Source organism: Diceros bicornis, chromosome 23 (assembly GCF_020826845.1).
Source record: "Diceros bicornis minor isolate mBicDic1 chromosome 23, mDicBic1.mat.cur, whole genome shotgun sequence".
NCBI lineage: Eukaryota > Metazoa > Chordata > Mammalia > Perissodactyla > Rhinocerotidae > Diceros > Diceros bicornis.
The window spans coordinates 19,716,759-19,738,644 of record NC_080762.1 but is presented as its reverse complement, the minus strand read 5'-3'; the positions used below and the strand labels follow the sequence as shown (position 1 = coordinate 19,738,644).

Here is a 21,886-nt window from a genome sequence, read left to right as displayed (position 1 = left end):
ACACATGGAGAGTCACACCATGGCATCTTGGAGTACACTGGACTTCCTGAGAAAGACTCTGGCAAGAGAAGGATATCATATAAGTTACTGCATGTTTTCTCTACTTCTAAATAGAGTGTCTGTGTTGCCTGGTGAATGTTTTAAGAGCCTTATAGATGATGAGAGGACCTTTGTGAATTCACTGCTGAGAAGTCATTTTTTATTTAAAAAAATACTTTTGATGCCAGAGGAAGAAATAGGGAATGAAAGAGTATTTGATAATTCTGTAAAACAAATTTTATTTTTTAAATAGGATATAAAGAGCCCACATGCTAGGCTTATTTTATAAAATGTGCTAAAATTCATGAAAACATTGCCCAGTTTATGTTTATGCCATTATTATGTTAAAACATACTGAATAGCAATGATAATAATAGCCATCTTATGGAGGCCTATAAAGCAAGAACTTTGCACACATCTGCACACCAATTCTGCAAGGATGTAAGGAAGATACCAGCTACAGCTCCATCTTATAAATGAGGAAGCTAAGCTCAGAGAGGTTAAGAATTACGACCAGAGGGGCCGGCCCGGTGGCGCAAGCGGTTAAGTGCGCGCGCTCCGCTGCGGCGGCCTGGGGTTCGCTGGTTCGGATCCTGGGCGCGCACCGAAGTACTGCTTGGTAAGCCATGCTGTGGCGGCGTCCCATATAAAGTGGAGGAAGATAGGCACCGATGTTAGCCCAGGGCCGTCTTCCTCAGCAAAAAAAGAGGAGGATTGGCGGATGTTAGCTCAGGGCTGATCTCCTCACAAAAAAAAAAAAAAAAAAAAAAAAAAAAGAATTACGACCAGAGACACACAGCCAGCAATTATTAAGGGCTATTGGATGAAGCTCAAAATAAAACAATGTTTTAATATTTGCTCTTCATTATTTGGAATGCTCAAAATGGCACATTATAATCATTTAAACTATTAATTGAGTTGTGAGCATAGTTATATCAAAACTATGAAAGTCTCATTGTAATTTTTTACCTTTAATCTTGTGAAACTGAAAAGAACAAGCAAAAATTTTTTTGTCAAAGCAGTTCGTTTTATAAATAAGAAAGACGAAAGGACATCCCCATATTTTAGAAATTATTACAACTATTTGTCATAGTTTAGGATCCTGCAGCACGGCTTACAGAGAGCCTAAGATATACCATCAGTGCAAAATCAGACTTCTGCTTCTGGTTTCTAGGCTCATCTTGCACTCAAAATGAGAGTCACTTTGATTCTTTTAAAGTAGAAGAGTTTCATAAACATAAAAGCAAATTATTCACTAATTTCTTCATATCCATCTCTTAATTTAGTATTGTTCTCCACACTTTTCCCTCAGTCATGTTGCGGTTTTTCAGGTGGTTGAAATGAATGAAATCATTGTAAAACTGTAATGCTTTCAATTGGCTGGCAAATACTTTATGTAAAATAAAGTAGGTATTTTATCACCTTTTCCTAAAGAAGATAAATATGTGGCTAAAATAATTATTAACGGGTGTGGAGATACAGAAGAGGCTAGAAAATATTTCACAATCAATGCATCTTTCAGACAGTCAAACACTTGTCATTCACATTGCTTTTTAAACCCCAGCATTATATGGAAGGAAAAAATGGAACCACAGGGTTTTTTTTTTAATTCCTGTTTTGGTAGATTTTAAAAATTCTTTGTTTTTCACTTTTGATTGAATTTTGTCACTTCTTGGTTGAGTGTCTGTATTTTTGGAGATAATGCCTGTTTCTAGAATTGTTTATTACTGAAGATGGTCTAGTCCAACTCTCCCGTTTTACAGTTGAGGAAACACCTTGTGTGGCATTTCTTCACTTTAGGGCAGGTGAGGGCATTGCCCACATCCACACTGCCTGCTTTGACTTTTCCACTGCAAGCTGGACCAACCCACCGTGGGGAATAAACAAACAGGGAAGAACACAAATTTAGGATGCCATTAATCTGGCTGTTGGATTGTTCTTCCCCCAAATAATTCAGGTAAGTGTTAGACTTAAATTCTTGAATTAAAATATTAATGTATTTCATGGAATAGAGATGGCTGATATTCTGTTTACTAAACATCTGATTCTTTGTTCTCGGTTAGATGAGCAAATCAAGCGTTAACACCCCTCAGAGTACAATAGCCTTTTATGATGGTGAACTAGCGCCCTCTAGCATATCTCTGAGTCGCCACTGTTAAAAAATCTTTTAAAAATGTAACCGTGAAACTAAAATGTTCTCAATACTGTGCTGGCTTCTTTATACCATCTCACTTTAACTCTCACAAAAATTGTATGACTTCGGTTGAGAAAGCTTTGTAAGGAGATAAAGCTAATCTGCAATGTAGGGAGGGCTACTTCAGGTGTGAGAAGAGAGTTGTGGACAGGGAATGACGGACTTTATTGAGGGATGCAATGATGAATAAGTCCTGGCCCTATGGGAGCTCCCAGATCAGTAGGGGAGACAGAACTCTGGAAAAGAATGTTGCAATAGGCACGTTAAGAACTATTGCAGCGTTATTCCTCCCCCCAATGCATTTATTTTATTTTATTTTTATTGAGGTAACATTGGTTTATAACATTATATGAATTTCAGGTGTACATCATTATATTTTGACTTTTGTATAGACTACATAGTGTTCATCATCAAAAGTTTAGTTGACATTTGTCACCATACAATGTGTCCCTTTCACCCTTCCCCCACCCCTTCCCCTCTGGTAACCGCCAATCTGTTCTCTGTATCTATGTGTGTGTTTGTTGTTGTTTTACGTTCCATATATCAGTGAAATCCTACAGTATTTGGCTTTCTCTGGCTGACTTATTTCACTTAGCATAATACCCTCAGGTCCATCCATGTTGTTGCAAAAGGAAAGATCTCATCTTTTTTTATGGCTAAGCAGTATTCTGTTGTGTGCGTATATATATATATCAGATCTTCTTTATCCATTCATCCATTGATGGACGCTTACTTTTTTTAATGGTGTGGGAGCAAAGAAACAGAACCACTGACTCTGCTTGGGGGTTCTGAAGATGACTTCAATGAAGAGACGACATAGAACTGAGTATTAAAGAAGAGAGTGGTGTGCCAGGTGAAGAAAAATGTCATTCAAGGCAGCACTAAGAGCAAGTGAGAAGGCATGGAATTGAGGAAGACCATGGGATGTAAGCACAGAAAACGTAGGGGGGTCAGTGCTATTGGAAACTGGGTGCCTTGAATGCAGTGGGGCAGAGATGGTTGGAGCAAGACTGGGAAGAGCTCTGTGCCAACATAGAGAGTTAGGAACTTGTCCTCTTGACAGTTGGGAGCATTGGAGGTTTTCAACTGGGAAATAATGTAACTGGATTTCTTTCTTTTCATGACCTACAAGTTGAGAAATATAACCCATAGTCAGGAAACTATTAAAACAAATATAGTGTATAAAGCATAATTATATAGCAAACACTTCTTTAACCCTTACTCTGGTATAGAAATATAACATTGTGAACACCCCGCCCCTCCTCCCTACCCCAATCATAACCCCATCTAAGTCCAAAAGATAAGAACCACTGTCTTTGTGATTTTTAATCACTACATTTTTTTCTTCATAGTTTTATTACTTATGTGTACATCCTCAGAAAATAAAGATTATTTTTGCCTATTTCTGAACATTTTTTAAAGGGAATCACACTGAATATTTTGTGTTTGATTTCAGGTGCTCACCATTGCATTTTTAAGATTCGTCCTCATTGTGGATTGTTGCTGTGGCAGCATTTATTTATTTACGTTGCTGTATAGGATGCTCTTGTTTTAATATTTTGCAGTTTATCTTGTCTGTTGTTGTTGGATATTTTTTCTTTGTTTTTTAATCAGTTCTTGCCTCATGCAAACAATATTGCTATGAGCTTTTGTACCCTGTATCCTGTTCACACACACATAAGTTTCTAGAGCATATTCAGATTCCTTTTTCAGCAAGTTAACTCTGATAGGACTGTGTGGCATAACTAGAGTGGGGTTGAGATACCCTGGTCTACCTTCGTTGAAGGTGGAGAGGAAAGGTCTATCTGAGGGATGGTCCTGAGGCAGATGGAGCTGCATAAGAAATGGAGTGACACCCCTGGGTGACCCCGAGTTTTCTAGCTTGAAAGACTGATATCCTTAACTGACATCAAAATTCTGGAGGAGAAATAAATTTTAGGGGAAAATGAAGTTCTCTCTGGGGTTTGAGGTGAACGCTGGACATACAAGTGGAAATACCTGCTAGGCAATCAGAAATGCCCATCTAGAACTTAGGAAAGGGAGGGACTGGAGAGGAAGATTTAGAAATGGTAACACACAGTCAGTTGTCAAAGCCACAGGAAAGGAGAATAACGATAATTGGCAATACTTTTTGAGCATTTTCTATGATTCTAAGAATGCCACATGTATCAACTCATTCGATCTTCACGACCACCCGATGAGGCAGGTGACATTATTATTTTCATTTTACAGAGGACAGAACTGAGGCACAGAGAGGTCGATTAGCTGGCCCAAGGTTAGACATCTAGTCAGTGGTGACACCAAGTGGAGGTTATTCAGGAAGAGAATGTGGAAAGGACTGAACTTTAGGGAGTACCAATATTAACGGTTGGGAGGAGGAGGAGCTGGAAAGAGACTTGGATGAATAGTCATGGAGTTAGGAGAAGAGCCAGAGAGCGCCATTGATAGCCAAACTTGAATTAACTTAGTCAGGTAAGCACTGCAGGTGTCTGGCACTACTGGAGCAGGTCAGGTAGCTTGCCAAAACAGAGTCACAAACAGTCAAGGTGTCAAGGGGAGTCTAGGTGTCAACAAAACCTATTCAGGCTTGGTTCATTACTTCCAAGAAAGGATATGAAACCTCTTTAAGGAATCTAATAATAAAATGTAGAAAAATAGTTATTTCCCTTTGGTTGTTGTCAACACCTAAAGTAAAAAGAAAAATCTCTCCCTTGAGTAATTCACTTATGTGTGGGTTATGGGAAAATGGTGGAGAAATGGGGAAGGTAGTGGTGGAGATGAGTGCTACATACCAGACAACTCTGCTGAGTAAACACGCTGAACTGGGTGGGAGGGAGGGCAGGAAGAAGTCTTGGGAGAGGGCCTGCTCCGCCAAGGCCTGCAGTTCCGCCATCCCCCACTGTGGTTTGGTGACTCTGATGAAAGTGGGTGGCAGTGGGTGTCCAGGTGGCTCTTCAGCTGTACCTGGAACCTGCCCCATGGCCCTATCTTCTCCCTGGTGTTGCCCTGTTCCTCTCTGGATAGACTTATCTACCGTTTGTCACAAGGCTGGCAATTCAAGATGCCTTTATGTTATTCTGAGCTGGATAGCATGCTCAGACAGGCACGACCTCTGCAGAAGGGCACAGGTTCTGAGCTGAATAAAGCAGGCATGGGGCTGACTCTGCAATAACAGAAGAGAAAAATCCAAGTCTGCTTCTCATTCATTCATTCATTGATTCACTCATTATTCTCACAGATATTTGCTGAACACCTATAACGTCCTGGACACTACGCTAAGAACTGTGTCACCAAAAAGGGATTAAATCAAGCATGATCCCTGCCTTCGTGAAAGTTATAATCTAGTTGGGGAGATGAAAAAAAAAATAGTAAGCAGCAAATAAAAGATTATAAAACTGTCACGTGTAATAAGGAAACAAATGTGAGGCAAAAAGAGATTACGAGATAGATGGAGGAATTTAGAAAGACTGGTCATAGAGGACGCGGTAGAGACTCCTGTGCTCAGCCATGTCCAGTTCTCTTTGCTTTTAAGATCTGGGAGAGGACCCTGCTTCCCCTTTTCCTTGCAATTGGGTGGAGCCTTGTGACCAGTTCTGACCAGATATTGGTGCCTGAAGCAGGGTGCTTCCATAACAAAACCCATCTCTCATCTTCCCCACTACCTTCCCCATTTCTCCACCATCTTCCCACACCCACACATAACTGAATTACTTAAGGGAGGGAATTTGCTTTTTACTTTAGCTGTTGACAGCAATCAAAAGGAAATGACTATTTTTCTATATTTTATTATTAGATTCCTTCAAGAAGTTTCACTTCCTTTCCTAAAATATGTGGCATTAGTTTAGCCGTCCAGTGGTGAACAGCACGGAAATTGACAATGGAAGCTAGGGAGATGGCAAGTCCTCTGTGTGGTTGTTGATAAAACAGCATTACTTTGGAAAGAAGATTATATAGCTAAAGAAATGTGGCTCTAGGGAGAAAGATTGGAAAACAATGTTTCTAGTGTGTGTTGGTTCCTACTAGCTACGTTTTGGCAAGTCTTTATAAGCTCAAAAAAGAATTGGTTGATTTGTAAGCAGAGTGGAAAAGGAATAGAGATATTTCAGAGAACTGGGGACTTGCAAAATTGGAAAGCCTGTCAGGTTTTAGACTCCAAACATTAAGAGAGAGAAAGACTTGAAAGACAAAGTCCATTAAAGTAAACCTGTGAAAAGTCCAAATTAAATGTATGACATCTACACCAATTGGTAATAATACCTCTCAATACATTAAGGAACTTGAGGGCAAAGGTAAAATTCAGGTATTCAATTAGATAAAGAGCCAGGACAAAGATCAAATTATGCTTTTCCATAGAAAACCTTAGTTTCATGTTTACTCAGGAGAGTAACCATAAGGCCATAGTAATGGCAAGAGAGAGACAGATTATATGTATAAACATATGTGGGGAGAGAGGGAGAGAGAATGAATGCGACAAGAAAGCAAAAGAAGATACTAGATCTGACAATCATGTTGTGAAAAGAACTGGAAGTATAGGTATTGGCAAACATAGTTTACTGAAGTCAAAGAGACAAGAAGCTTACTAAATTTTGAGAGAGATTTACAGTCAAAGGAATCACAAGTCCAACTGGACAGGTAGTCTTCCAACATTTAACATTAGCACATGGACAAAAAAACTACTCAGCCCCCAAGAAGATGCCCATTAAGTATGTAGCCAAGGAAGATAACAGAAGCAGCCCCTCCAGAGGGTGGAGTCATGAGAATCAAGGAACATTTTCCACCCCCAGGGTAGGCGCCTTCATGGTGTTTGCCCAGGAGCAATTTCAGAATTGAGCAGGTCAGTCAGTGCCTGCTGAAAGCTTCCATTTTTCCCTTTCAGAATGGAGCGTTTCCTGTGGTTGTGCTGGCCTTGTTCCTCCATGTACATGGTCTGTGGGACACAGATTAATCCATCACTGTTAGTTCAGAGCTCTGTAGACCAAGAAGACCTGACGTAGAGACTACCACACACTACCCAGACATCTGGACTGTGAGCTCCATGTTGTGACTGATTTAGATTTTTGGTTTGTTTCTTTTGGGAAGAAGATTAGTGAGTTCTGGTGGGGGAAAGAGAGTGAAACAGAAGAGTGGCCTGTAGTAGACACTCATTATCACTCCTTTCCTTCTGGCAAATGGGAAGATTGCATGTCCTTGTCCCCTTGCAGTAAGGTGGACCACAGACTGTGCTGAAGCATTTATGGCCCCTGGGAGACCTCCCATGCCCCACAGCACTCTTCCTGCCCTGGCAATCATGGAGGAAGCTGTGCGTTGTGATGAAGGTGCTAAATATTCAAAGTAGTATGAAGACAGGTGCCCCGGAGCATGTGTTTTGGAAATGAGAAATCAATGTATTGTATTAAGCCACCAAGATTTGGGGGTGGTTGTGAAGACGACACAGTCTAACCTAATGCAGTAGTCTGTGAGTAAACGAATGGAGGCTAGCATGGGGACAAGTGAGAAGACAAGTAGAACAGCCTAGAGGCTGGATCTAATAAAACTACTGAAAGCTGGTGTCTTCGTCCTTGGATTGCTGTACCAAAATACCACTGACTGGGTGGCTTATAAGCAACAGAAATTTATTGGTCACAGTTCTGGAGGCTGGAAAGTCCAAGATCAAGGCGTCGGCATTGTCGCCTTCTGGGGAGGAGCCTCTTCCCGGTTCATAGTGCCTTCTCGCTGTGTCCTCACATGGTGGAAGGGGCTGGAGAGCTCTCTGGAGCCTCTTTTATAAAGCACTCATTCCACTCATGAGGGCTCCACCTTCACGACTTAAGCACCACCCAGAGGCCCCACCTACTAATACCATCACCTAACCACGCTAGTGATCACTCTTTTAGGGGTTAGGATTTCAAAATATGAATTTTGGAGACACACCTTCAGGCCATAGTATTGTCTGTAGTGAACAAGAAGAAGGAACAGGAAATGCACTGGGGACAGGGGGTTATAGAGTCAGCCAAACCTTCCTAAGATGCAAATGTCGCCCTGCAGAAGAATGTAAATAATAATAAAACTTTAAAGGTATTTCCTTTCCTTTCCTTTCCTTATAACAGCAGACCCCAGGAAAGCGACACTGGGATGAACTGGAATTCTGTCTAACAGGAACAGTCCCTTTTCTTTCCCTAACTCTCTGTTGCTCAGTCAGGAGCAGTTCTCAGCATACATTAAAGAGTATCTTATCTCACCAACACCCTCTTCCTTTTCTATACTTTTCCTCATGCATAGTTGGTTTTTAATGAAGCTAGACTAAAACAGATAACCCCAAGCTCAGGAAAAAGCTGTCTGGATCAACATTTAAAAGAGGTGATGGTGGTTTCTAAACTGCTGGATGCTGAACTCCCTGCTCCCTTCTTCAGGAGCTCCACAAGCCAGCCACCTCCTTTCTTCCCCACTCGCCTTTCCCCTCTGCCTTGTTTCTATTCTAATAATGGGGGACACAGAAGACTCTGTAGAGCACAGGTGGAGGCTTCTCTAAAGGAGGAAGATGGGTCTTTGGATAAAAGCCACCCAACCACAACTCCATCTAGTCTTTTCCTCTTAAATTCCTATTGCTTTTTGTCAACTTTCAGTTCTCAAACACTCAGTTCTTTATCTACTGTATTCTTCACAGTTTCTCACTAAGATTTTTCACTTTTGGCAACAAGAAGTGAGTTATTACGATTCCAGGTTCGAGGAGAAGTCCTTGATATAAACTCTATGTGCAAAGAAGGAAGGAGAAAGAAGAGACTGTGAAAAAGCCTCTTCCCAGACTCGTTCTTTAGAGCTTCTCCATTAGATCAAGACAATTGATGTTAATATTTTTTAGTTGTAGAAGTAATACATGTATGTTTTAAAAAATAAAATACTAAAGAAAGATATACAATAAGGCTCTCTCCCTACATTCATTCCCAACCCTATCCCCTACTTCTCAGAGGTAAACACTTGACAATGTTTTTGAATCTTGCAGAATATTGTATGCATCTGCAAGGAATATATATTTTTTTCTTTTTTTTTACACAAATGTATGACATGCAGTTTTTTTGCTTATCTTCTCCAAGTAACATGTCTGCTCTGTCTAATTTACACTCTTACTGGCACATACAGATCTATCCGAATCATATGGACCTACTTTGTCTTCCATTGCACAGATGCGTCATAATTTCAATAAATTGTTCTCTACAACTGGGCCTTCCCTTGATTGTAAATATTTTAAATATACTGCCTATTTCAAGTGATATATTGTTTTAAGGAAGATCTTTCATGACACTTTAAGTTCTCCATGGAGTTAATTCAAATTTTTGAGATTTTGCAACAGTGTTGTTTATAATTTGAAGAAATCAAAATTTCCTCCTAGTAAATTATTTTTATTTTCTTTATTATTATCCTTTTATCTTATTTCCTATTGATTATTATTATCTTTGGAAATCCAAATCTTTGATCATAGTTCATAAACTAGTAAACCAAATTTGAGTTCACACGAACTGGGCTTGTGATGAAGTGAAGTATAAGTGGTCATTGACAATGAAGCTCTATTACACATTAAAATCACCTCTAAAATAACTTAAGTCAATAAGAAATCATAACTTAACTTACCAAAATTCCTAATAGACATAGGTTTTAAGAACCGTGGAAGGTAAACCAGGACCTTTAATAGCCTTCTGGTGCCAAATGATGATGATGATGATGATGATGATGATGATAATGATGGCAACAGTGATGACAACAAAAACAGGCCACATCTGGGTTCTCAGAGTTAAAAGAATCATCTTCAGTAAGAAAAAAATATTTTTAGTGTGCTGGGAGGAAATTCAGGCTGGCAGGCAGAACCCGGACTCTCACGGTTGTGGAAACCTGGAATAAGTGCAGAATGGTCATCAGTACCTGGGAAATCCATGATTGGGAGAGCACTGTGGTGGCAACTCCAGGAGGTGGTGTTTGGAGACACAAGCTGACAGGACAATAGGTCAGGATGTAGCCCAGTCTGTAATGAGTTTCAGGGACAGGATTGTAAACCACATAGTCTGGTCTATCAAGCCCCTAAACCGGACCACACACCTATAGCTCTGCCCTCATGATGTGCCACCTTCCTTCTCACCCTCAATGCTCCCACCACTCGGGCTTTCTTTCCAAGCACGGAATACCAAGCTCCTTGCACCTCAGACCCTTGGTCATTCAGATTTCTGCCTAAATATCCTCTCTTCCCAGAGTCTTTCTCATGACACTCTCTACCACATGGTTCCATTTAAATTATCTGCATAATCTTGAGGACCCTCCCCTCATTATCTATCTCCTCTCCACTATAACATAAGCTCAATGAAAGCAGGCTATCTGTCTTGTTCCTTATTGTATCCAATAATCCAGGCACTTTTATAGGTACCTAGAATATTCTAGGTGCTTATTAAACATTTAAATGAATGATTAAATTAACAAATGAACTAACTAATAAATTCGTTAACGAACGAATTACTCTAGTCGGGATAGTGGACCAACAAGATAAAAGTTTCCGTGACTAAAAATATTTGAAACCACATCCTTGACTAAATAACAAGGGCTGGGAGAAGAGGAAGGCTGTCACCAGATGCAAAACTCTTAATAAATGAAGAGAATGAAAACACATGGCAGGAGTGAAGTAGAGGAGGAGGTTGTGCTGAACAGCTTCAGCCTCAGTGTAGGACAAACTATTAGAGGATGGTGAAATGCCCTGGTTTGGACGTAGTAATGGGAGATTGCCAGCCCCCCTCTTGTTTTGAGAAATGGGAGAGAGTAAATAAACCTCACTCATCAGCATGAAAGGGTACCTTTGAGTTAGGTTACAGTTAAGAGAGATTTGGATAGAGCCATCTGCACAAAGGTTGTGGATATAGTGGGATTTGTTCATGATGGTACATGGGAAGTGGCGAGGCAACATCTTAGAGGAGTGGGGAGGGGGTGAAGAAGAGTCCAGCAAGAAGAGGAGGAGAGTCACCCAAGGGACAAGGGAAGGAAGATTTTTTTGGAGATGTAGAATTACAGAGTTGATAATCATAGCAGAAGTGATTTGCCTCAATCATGCAACTCCAATGCAAGTTCACAGGGAGCCTGGCAGTACCTGGTCTACTCTCAGAGAAGAGGGCCCCAACTGTCCTGCATGACAGTGAGGACCCTGATTTGGGGACAGCTTCTTAACACTCACACGGGGAGAACAGCTAATCAGCAAAATGCTGTGGAACGGTGGTTTTGCGCCAGGCACTCGTGGTGGGAGGTAGCTAAGAAGGCAAGTTGCACTAAATAAAGAATAATACGTTTCTTGCACCCTCTCTAACAACTCACTCGGTTCTGTAGGCTACTTATTCTTCCCAGAGAAATACAGCCAACCTAGTGGATGAGCACCAACAGCATCCAGTTCACTGTGACCTGCCCACCCAGACTCCATGTGCAGACACTGTGCTTGTAATGAGGTGGACAGCTAGGGGCACCCCGATTCTCTTAAGGCAGCGGAGGATCATTGAGTCACTACATACCATCCTTGGTCTAAAATTGAGCATTCATTTGGATTCTTAAATTACGTACAACAGTTATTTGTTGTCTATGTTCCAGGTTGCCATGTAAGAGGTATTCCCTCACATTGAGCATTCGGTTAATAAGCACACTCTATATGTCAAGGAGCTTTAGATAAGCTATTCAATGTACTGGTCTCAACAATCTCGAAAAGTGAGCACTATAATCCTGCTTTTACAAATGAGGACGCTGAGTCTTAGAGGGGCTAACTTGTTAGACACACACACAGACACAGTGCACTGACCCCCAAGCCCAAGTTCTTTCAAGTACACTTCCCCTCACTCTAGAGCCACACGGACTAAGGCTCAGTTTCACAGAAGTGGTTACAGTTTGTATTAGAGCGATGCTGCTTTGAGAAAACTGAAGGTGAAAGAAATAAGACGGTAGTTAGACGTAGCTGCAGTTTGCAATTTTTTGGTTTAATTAGGATTTTTTGGACAAACGTAGCCTCCACCCCCATTAACTTGGTGCTCACTGGTGACACTGGACAGTGTCACGACATACCTGGGGGGGAAAAGAGGCAGAAGTCAGTACAATATATTCAGTCTAGCGTCCTGTGGGAGATCAGGCAGAGGAGGGAACAGCCAGTGTGAATTAGGCTGGTGGTTCTGTCCAGAAGGGGGACAGGAAGGGGGCAGAATATCATGGAGGTACTAGAACTTGACTGTTTTTGTGATTGTTTGGTCTTACTAGGAGTCAGCTTAGGAACTAGGGTGGCTGCAATAGAGGAAAATCTGGCGTTTTCCCAGTTTGCCCAAGTAAAAAGTATTCTTTCCATTGGGTGGCTGCATTGGGTCAGGAAGGGCAAGGAGGGGTCCACTAGTTATTTGTCAGTTGGGTGGAAACAAAGGTAACAGTGGTACATTGTCTGCCCTCTCTGATAGTGCCTGAATTGGGGGAGAAGGGCCACCAGTGCGGGTGCCTCTGGAAAGGGGTGGGTACTGGGCAGGTCAGTGGTATTTGTGCTCGAGTCTGTTTGGCAGCCAGAGCTGGGTTGGTTGAACAAGAAAGCAAAAGCCCACGAAAGCCAGAAAGCCCTTCTGTTTCTGGAAGCTGCTGCTTAGCAGAGTGTAAAGCCCCAGCCCCCGGCCCACCCAAACCATTCGAAGAGCAGGGCAGCGAAGAGGCAGAAGCATCGGCACCTGTCCATGGCGTCCTGGGGTAGGACCGTGGAGAAGTTGTGGACGGTGCTAGCTCTGCACCTCAAGCACCACAGCAAGATGGGCTGCTGCCTGGTGACGCTGCTGACCGCGGGCGGGGAGCGCATCCTCTTCACCGTGGCGTTCCAGTGCCCCTGCAGCGCCTCCTGGAACCTGCCCTACAGCCTGGTCTTCCTGCTCGTGCCGGCGCTGGCGCTCTTCCTCCTGGGCTGCGTGCTGAGCGCGCCCTCCTTGCGCCTCCTGATGGGCTGCCGCGTCTGCAAGGGCTGCTGCGCCTGCAAGGGCTGCTGCACCTGGTGCGAGTTGTGCTGCCAGGTCAGCGGAAGCGCCTTGCTCGCGTCCCTCACCTGGGTGGCGGTGGCGCTGCTCGGGGGCGCCGTCTACGAGTGCGGCGCCAGCGGGAGCACCGAGGTGGCGCGGCGCCTGTGCGCTGGCCGCGACTCCAGCTGTGCTGCCCGGCTGCCGCTGGTGCCCTGCCAACAGGCCGGGGAGCCCGACGTGCAGGACCTCCTGAGGGAGCTCAGGGCCCAGTCGCAGGTCAGGAGCTGGTGCTGAGCGCGGCTGGGAGGAGAGGGGAGGGACAGACGGTGTGGGGTAGAAATCGGTGCCCTTTCTCCGGGCAGGCGACACCCAAAGGCAAACTAGAATGGCTGTTTACGTTTAATGAGCCGACAAGGCAATATTTAAATAAAACAAATGAAGAAGAAAGGCACTCAAATGCTGTCAGGCACCTGCTCTGTGCCAGATACCGCGCTAGGCCCTTTACTTCTATGTTATTCTCTTATGTCTTCACAGCGAATATACTAGGTGTGGTCAAGCTGTTTGTCCAGCCAGAAGAATTTTTGCAGCAAAATGGGTCGGCTTGGCTCTAAAGCCACCAGCTCACACTGCTTCTGCGCTTATAAAGCTCAGAGGTTCTTGAAAATGAATGCTTGTTTCATTGGATTTGCCAGAATTCGGCGTTTGGAGTTCTAGAGGAGTGACATTCAGGCTCTTCCCTGCGCCCTTGACATGACTGGGAAAATGACTGACTTGTCAAGCAAGCAGTTGTACTGAGGGGTTCGGGAGGGTGCTGCCACTTCTTTCTCTAAAGGGGTTAAGACCTAAAACTGTTGCTTGTTCATCATCATAACCATGAGTAGTTCAAACTTTATCTGATGATTTCAAAATTTCTTATAAAAAGTGTAATTAATTGCTATTTTGTTGTTTTCCTAAGGTTTGCGGCTGGAGCCTGATAATAGTTGTTATCATCTTCGTTCTGATTATGACGTGCATCTCAGAATGCCGAGCTGCAGGTAAATTCCCGCAGCTGAAATTTTGGAAAATCTATTCAGAACAGGAGAAGCAGATTCTTAAAACACAAGTCACAGAGCATGCAACTGAATTGGCAGAAGAGAATGTTAAATGTTTCTTTGAGCACTCACATCCAGAAGAATGCAACATCCCAAGCGTTGAAGACTGGCAGCAAATTTCATTGCCATATACTTTCAATCCGAAGAACAAGTACTATAGCCCGTTGCACAAATATGTTAACACAAGAGAGAAGGAGCAAAATATCAGCTCTTCTAAAGGAGGTGAAGAGGTTTGTTTTCTTGGCCGTGTAGATTCCCCTGATAAGGAGAACACTGTTTAGTTAACACCCTATTAATGAATAAGAAAAAAAATTCTTTTGAATGAATGTTTCATTTACAATAAAATAAACATTGGTATTATTTATGACTGCTTTTTTTTTTTTGGTCCTCCACATTGTGGAAACAGAATTTTAAATCAAATAAAAATATAGAACTTTACCTCTTTATTATATTAATTGTAAAAAAAAGGAAGGAAGGTTAAATGATTCACTCAAAGTGACAAACTGGAGCTGAATCAGAAGTTTTATATCCCTAGTCTAGAGTCCTTTCCACTGAATAATAATGCTGCCTTCAGATAAAAGATTTTAGTCGCAAAAACAGTAAAAGAACAGTTGAACTTCAGACCTTTCTTTTAGGTTATCTGGTGTTAATTTCAAATCCACTCTCTTGCAGACAACACATTGTTTAGAACTTAAAAATACTGGCATTTTATGGCTCTACTATGGTTACTAAACAAAAATACAAAAAATCATCATGAAAGGGAAAGTAAATTCTTTTTTCTTTGCTGAAGAAGATTCACCCTGAGCTAACATCCATTGCCAATCTTCCACTTTTTCTTTTTACTTGAGGAAGATTACCCCTGAACTAACATCCGTGCCAGTCTTCCTTTACTTTGCCTGTGGGAAGCCACCATAGCATGGCTGACCAGTGGTGTAGTTCCATGCCTGGGATCCGGACCGACAAACCTGGCCACTGAAGCAGAGCGTGCAGAAGTTGAACCACTTGGCCATGGGGCCCGCCCCTAAAAGTAAATTTTTTTAAAATACAAAATTTGAAAAACTAGGACAATTACAGGCATAGGAGTTGTTTTTAGTTTGTAGCATCAGAAGGAAAATTTTAAAGCTGCTCATTATAGTAAATTTAAAATACGTACAAAAGTAGAGAGGGTAGTACTGTGAACCCCCATGTAGTCATTACACAGCATCAGCAGAGTGCAGAAGTCAGATAAAACGCATACCGTACAAATAAATATAGAACGACAAGTTGTGACCTGATATGGATTAGGGGAGGAGGGGGTTGGGGAAGTCTGTGAGAAACCGAAATCTGTAGAGTAGAAAAGAGCATTTCAGTTTGCAGGAACAGTGTGTGCAAAGACTGAGGTGAGAAATAGCACAGTCGGACGCCTTACAGGCAGGTGGAAGAAATGAACAAGGGACAGATCATGCAGCCCCTTGAAGTCATGCAAAGGATTTTGGTTTTTATCCTATGAACAGCACAGTTATTTCCTGGTGGGAACACGGTCAGCGCTGTCTGGTAGGACACACCACTCCTCTGAGCCTGGTCCCAAAGAGGCCACATGACGGGTTCAAGAAGCATTTCTAACTCAGGTTGTATTTATTAGCTGGCTCACCAAATGATTCCTCATAATCACCCTGGCTTTATGCTGCCCTAAAGCCTTGACCTTAGAAGAGATTCAAACACAGCATCTGCTATTAATATTTGCTAAAAACAGCCATATTGTTCTAAGACGTGATTCCACAATGTATTGAGTACTGGCAAGATGATACAATTTACAGAACATAAGATTAGGCACGGTGCCTTTGCTCCATTCAAAGCCATGAGCAGAAATATCACTATTCGATGAACTGGTTAAATTATCAAATCCTGAGGAAAGCATCAGAACATAGAATTAGCCAGGTACGCATATGTCTCCGGCTGAGAAACATCTCGGATCTCCTAAGTTTCACAGCATCTTGCATCTTATCTACCAGGTGGCCTGTTGTAAATAACTCTTCCTAAGACAAAAGATGGAGAGATGCTCCCTGTCTGAGTCAGCCCCAGCACTCCCACTGAGTGCCTACCATGTATCAACCCCGGGGCCTGCCCTGAGAGCTAAGCCTTTGGTTGATCTCATTTTGTCTCTTCCTCTTCTTTACCTACTTATGAAATATGCCTGGTGAGTGTCAATGGAAGGACTGGGGAATTGATCATATCATAGTCTCATTTAAGGAAACAGACCTGTATCCAAAAATGGACATGGTCTGTCAGACGCTTTGCCACAAGGAACAGAATACTAAAAACCTCCAAAAGAAAGAAAAATTCTGCAAGATTATGACATTTATTCTCATTTGAAAAATTGTGAGATATCAAACATAGAGAAGAGCATCTGAAACATTTATGTACAGTTTAAAGAATAATCACAAAGTTCTATGTAACCACCAGAGAGGAGAAAGAAATAGTACATTTCCAGCACCCCAAAACCCCCTGCCCCATGTGCCTCTTCAGAAAACCAACTCTCTCCACTTGGAAGTGGGGGGTGATCATTTCCTCACTTCTATTTATAGTTTCACCACATATGTATGCATTGTTAAAATATTAATGTTTAGTTTTGTCTTTTTTTGAACTGTTTATGAATGAAATCATCCTCTAAGAATTGTTTTATTATCTTCTTTTTTGTTTGGTTTTGCTTGACAGATTCATCCATATATGTCTAGAACAACTTATTTATTCTGATTGCTGTATAGTATTCCACTGCATGAACATACCACAACCTAGTTATCCATTTAACTGCTGATGGACATTTGGGTTGTTCCAGTTTCTGGCTCTTAGGAGCAATGCTGGACTGAATCTTCTGGTACACATGTGCAAGTGTTTCTTCAGGGTATGTTCCTAGGAATAGATGAAAGCACAAGGGCATGTGCATATTCCAGTTTGCCAGATAATGTCAAATGCTTACCATAAAGGTTGCACCAATCTACACTATTACAAGAGTCCCATTGCTTCTCATCTCTGCAACACCTAGTATTTCCAATTATTTACCTTTTGTCACTCTGGTGACTATGTAATGGTATTTCTCATTGTGGCTTAAATTGGCACTTCAATAACCACTGAAGACTTTTGGCATCTTTTCATATGTTTACTAGCCATTTGGGTATCCTCTTTTATGAAATGCCTATTCAAGTCTTTCCCCCACTTTTAATGTTTGGGTTGTTTTTCTTTTTCCTATTGATTTATAAGATTTCATTATTATTTCATTCACTTAAACCAAAAAATATTTACTGAGTGCTTGCTCTGCTCCAGGCATGTTTTAGGTACTTGGGATCTCTCAGTGAACCAATATCAAAGACTCTGACATAGTGGAGCTTATATTCTAACGAGAGAGAGAGATAATAAACGGTAAGCATAATAAATAAGTAGATAATTGGGTATGCAAGGAGGAGAAGAATACTATGAAAAAAATGAAAAAGGAGAACTTATATATAAGAAATAAGATGTAACCTCTACTCTAAGAGGCATTAGAAATGCTGGAGCTTGGGGGACTGTTGCCCTCCTTGAGAAGTAATCTTTGAGCAGAGACTTCAAGGGGTGCAGGGTTAGCCAGTGTGGTCAGTGAGCAGTGAGCTAGGGGGTAAAAGTAGGCCAGGATGTCAGAGTGGTGCAGGGGACAGATCATGTTAGGCTTTGGGGCCATTGTAAGGACTTTGACTTTTACTCTGAGTGAACTGAATAACCACCTTACGCATTTCCTACAATACCTAAATCATCTGATGACTGAGTCAGACCACTGGACACTTTGGGATAATCAACAGAAGGCAACAAGCTGATTTACAAAAGAAGAAACAATGTTCCCTTTCAGACTATGGGTGGCCATAGCCCTGGAACTAGGAAAGAGATGCCCAATACCTAATAGAATAGGTTACTGTGGAAATAAAGTCACATGAGAAGTGTATTTGTATGTTTGTGTTTGTGTGTATCTATACGTGAGTTCTCTTATGGTGTCTACAGTACATTTTTGATAGTTTGTTTGAAGGAGAATATTACTTAAGAAAACTTGGGTTAATAAGGTTATTAACAATGGTGAGAAATGGACTTGTGTATTCAACAGTCATGGATTGCTTTTAAAACTCTGCAGCTCACCTTTCAGTGATTCTCCTTGTGAAGGTTTGGGGTCCATTTAACCAATGCCCTCATGTTCATCATCAACGCCTTAATAGATTCATTTTCAGTCATTCGAGAAACATCCAAACATGTACTGAGAATACCTACTGTATGTGGGAGTCTTTATAATACCATGATTAAGAGCTTAATCATTGGAGACAAAGTACTACAGACTGGGTGGCTTATGAACAACAGAAACTTATTTTTCATAGTTCTGAAGGCTGGGAAGTCCAAGAACAAGGCACTAGCAGATTCAGCGTCTGATGAGAGCTCATTGCCTGGTTCATAGATGGCTGTCTTCTCACTGTGTCCTCACATAGTGGAAGGGGCAAGGGAGCTCTCTGGGGTCCCTTTGATAAGGGCACTAATCTCATTTATGAGAGCTCTGCCCTCATAACCTAATCACCTCCCAAAGGCCCAACTTCCAAATACCATCACAGTGGAGATTGGGTTTCAAGAGATGAATTTTGGGCGGACACAAACATTCAGTCTATAGTACTGGGTTCGTGTTCTGACTCTGCCTCTACTAAGGCCATGACCTTAAACATCTCCCCCAATCTCAGTTTCAGCATCTAGAAAATGTGAAATAATCATATTCCTTACATGAAATTTGTGAGGGTTATGTGAGATAATGCCTAGAAAATGCTCAGTAAACAAAATTTAGCATTATTATTGTTAAGACAGTAGGCAAAATTGATTGGAGAAAAAGCAAGAAATAAGATGTAAATTCTACTCTCAAGGAATTGATAGGCAAATAAGTAAAGAATTATTGTAATAGAAATAAGAGTAAAAAATACTGTAATAGAAGTATAAGCAAAGTGTTTTGAGAAAAGAAAAAATAAATTCTGCCTAGGAATATTTGGAGAAATTGTCATTAAAGAGGAAATATTTTAGCTAAGGCTTGATAGTGAGTTAGATTCCACTCATCACAGGAGACTGAAAAGTCAAGCCTACTGAAGACAGATAAACTGCGAAGCTACCCGGAGCCTCCCAGTGAAGGCCCTTTTCTTTACATTTCATGTAAACATGAAAATGTTTACATGGTGGTGAGCATCAAGTCCTAAAGGATGTCCCCTGGAGGTGCCATTTCAGGATTTCTCCACAATAGCTCATCTCCTTGGACTGTTCTTTTCTTGAATTCATTCTCTTTTTGGAGGGTAGTGATTATATTTTTCAGTGTAATGTTTCCTTCACTATTTGTAGCATTTTTTTTTTCAAACAGTAGCAGCTTAAGAAACTATCTAATTCAAACCATTATTGCCATGGAAGACTATCTCTCTCAGAACTCTTCCCAGTACGTTCGCGGTGTCTGGTCAGCTTATCTCATGTATTAAATAGCACCTGTCACAAAGACCTCAATATCCACAAATATTTTGGTTTGATGTTCACTGTGGATCAAAACAACCCACCCCTATCTATATTTAAAGCTCTCAGGGGCTCCTTTCTCCTTTGTCTCCTTTCCTCAGCAATTTGCTTCTTCTTAGAGCCACTTATCTTTTCTTCTTCAGTGATGTTTGATGCTCTAGCTCAATGCACTGAACCACTTTGTATGAGGGGTCTGACATAAGGTGCTGAGATGAATTTCAAGCTTCATAGATTCTGTCTCCTCTGATCCTGGATTATTGTAATAGTCTTTTACCTGCTTTACCTGTCTGCACTTTCTCCCTCTTCCAATCTCTCTTTCCTGCTATTGCATGATCAATTTTCCTAAAACACTGATTCTGCCACCCTGATTGAGATATCAGGGTGATATCATCTTACTGTTATCACCCTAATGAATCACCCTATTGTTTGTCCCATTGAATCTAGACTCAAGCTCCATGTATCAGAAAGAGGCTACCATTCAATTTCTGAGACAAGAAGCTCAATTTATTGCTTGTTAAGCAGAAGCGAGCTGTGCTTGTGGGGCACAGCCTACTTAAAGAAACCTGCTGATCTTATATAAGATTTTGGGAATGGTAGATTTCAGGAATTTGTGAACTTTCAGAGAGGGAATTGTTTGAGAATTGGTGGATTTTAAGCTTGGAAGTGCAGTTATTGGGGTGAAGCTATTGCTGATTGGCTGACTTTCAGAATTACGGGACTGTAACTGATCGGCTGACTTGCAGAAGTGTCAGACTGTCAGTGATTGGTTGGCTTTCAGAATCATGGTTATTGAAGAAAAAGTTGTCACTGGTCAATTGGGATGGGTTTCAATTTGATTTTGGTAGTTTCTTACTCAAGGCTTGGGAATATGGCCATTTCTATGGCCCAAATCCCTTTCTTGAATTTAGGACGGGAACATTTTATTTTCGCATGAGTAGAGAGACTGTGTCTGATTTTGTTCCCAGCTGTATGCCTAGTGCTTAATATGGTTGACTTAGTCAACAGATCTAAATTCCTTTGCCTGTCAGTCTTAGTGTGTTTGGGCTACTATAACAAAATACCATACACTGGGTGGCTTATACACTACAGAAATTTATTTCTTATAGTTTGGGAAGGTTAGACCTCCAAGATCAAGGCACCAGCAGATTCAGTGTCTGGTGAGCACCTGCTTCCTAGACAAACCTCTTTCCACTGTAACTTCACATGGCACAAAGGGTGAGAACCCTTGTGGAGGTTTTTTTATGAGCACTAATCCCATGCATGAGGGCTCAGGCCTCATCACCTAAGCACCTCCCAAAGGCCCTACTTCCAAACATCATCTCACTGGGATTAGGTTTCAACATAAGAATTTTGAAGGGACACAAATATTCAGTCCATAGCACTGTCCCTCACAGACCTTAAAATTTACCTGTCTTCCACTCCATCCCACCTAGCTACCCTTATCTTTCAATATTCTCCAAGATATAATCTCTGATTTAATCAAGCCTCTGACCATTCTCCCACACCCATTAAACAGAGTGAAAGGTTCAGTTGCTCTTCTTCCCTCCACTTGATTCTCTTTTCTGTCGTTACCCCCAATTTCTTGTCTGATTTCACCCTATTTTCAAGCTAATAGTCTGTTACCATATCATGGAAGCTGGCAGAAGAGATGAAATTTCTGAGCCAATGACAAAAAACTATATTAATCATAGCAGAGCAAACTGCATGAGCGCCATGTTTGCATTGGTTCCCCTTGCCCCCAAGTCATCCAGGGACAACACAGAAGGCTAAGATGGGTACCTGCACACACAGTAGGTTGTGTTACTGGAGAGAACACTGAGCTTGGGGCACCACCACTTTAGAGCAGGTAGTAATCAAGCCTGCTCTTTGTCTAAGAAGGAGACTACTTCATCCCTCAAGGTTGCTTGCTGTAAACACAACCCTGAGAAATGGCCTGGGTAAAAAGCAGTCAGAGCTTTGCATTCTATGTCCCAACACACGATATTTCAGTCTCTCAAGTCCCAATTCAAATCGTACTTCCTCCTCAATGCATTCCCCAGCTACATCAGTACACAGTAACTTATGCCTTC

General features: G+C 41.6%; 1 protein-coding gene across 1 annotated transcript; it reads left to right on the top strand.

Annotated features, from left to right (window-relative positions):
• The first annotated feature begins 12,929 nt into the window (after positions 1-12,929).
• CALHM6 (calcium homeostasis modulator family member 6) lies at positions 12,930-14,644 on the top strand. The gene is made up of 2 exons (XM_058566846.1): positions 12,930-13,479; positions 14,159-14,644. Exons 1-2 carry the CDS (start codon positions 12,931-12,933, stop codon positions 14,573-14,575), a joined length of 966 nt encoding a protein of 321 aa, XP_058422829.1. The 5' UTR covers position 12,930; the 3' UTR covers positions 14,576-14,644.
• The last annotated feature ends 7,242 nt before the right edge of the window (positions 14,645-21,886 follow it).

What these genes read in the sequence shown, in the direction of transcription:
- CALHM6 (XM_058566846.1), top strand. Translation starts at nt 12,931, where the DNA reads ATGGCGTCCTGGGGTAGGACCGTGGAGAAGTTGTGGACGGTGCTAGCT. An exon ending in AGCTCAGGGCCCAGTCGCAG is followed by an intron (nt 13,480 to 14,158) that starts GTCAGGAGCTGG and finishes TGTTTTCCTAAG; the next exon opens with GTTTGCGGCTGGAGCCTGAT.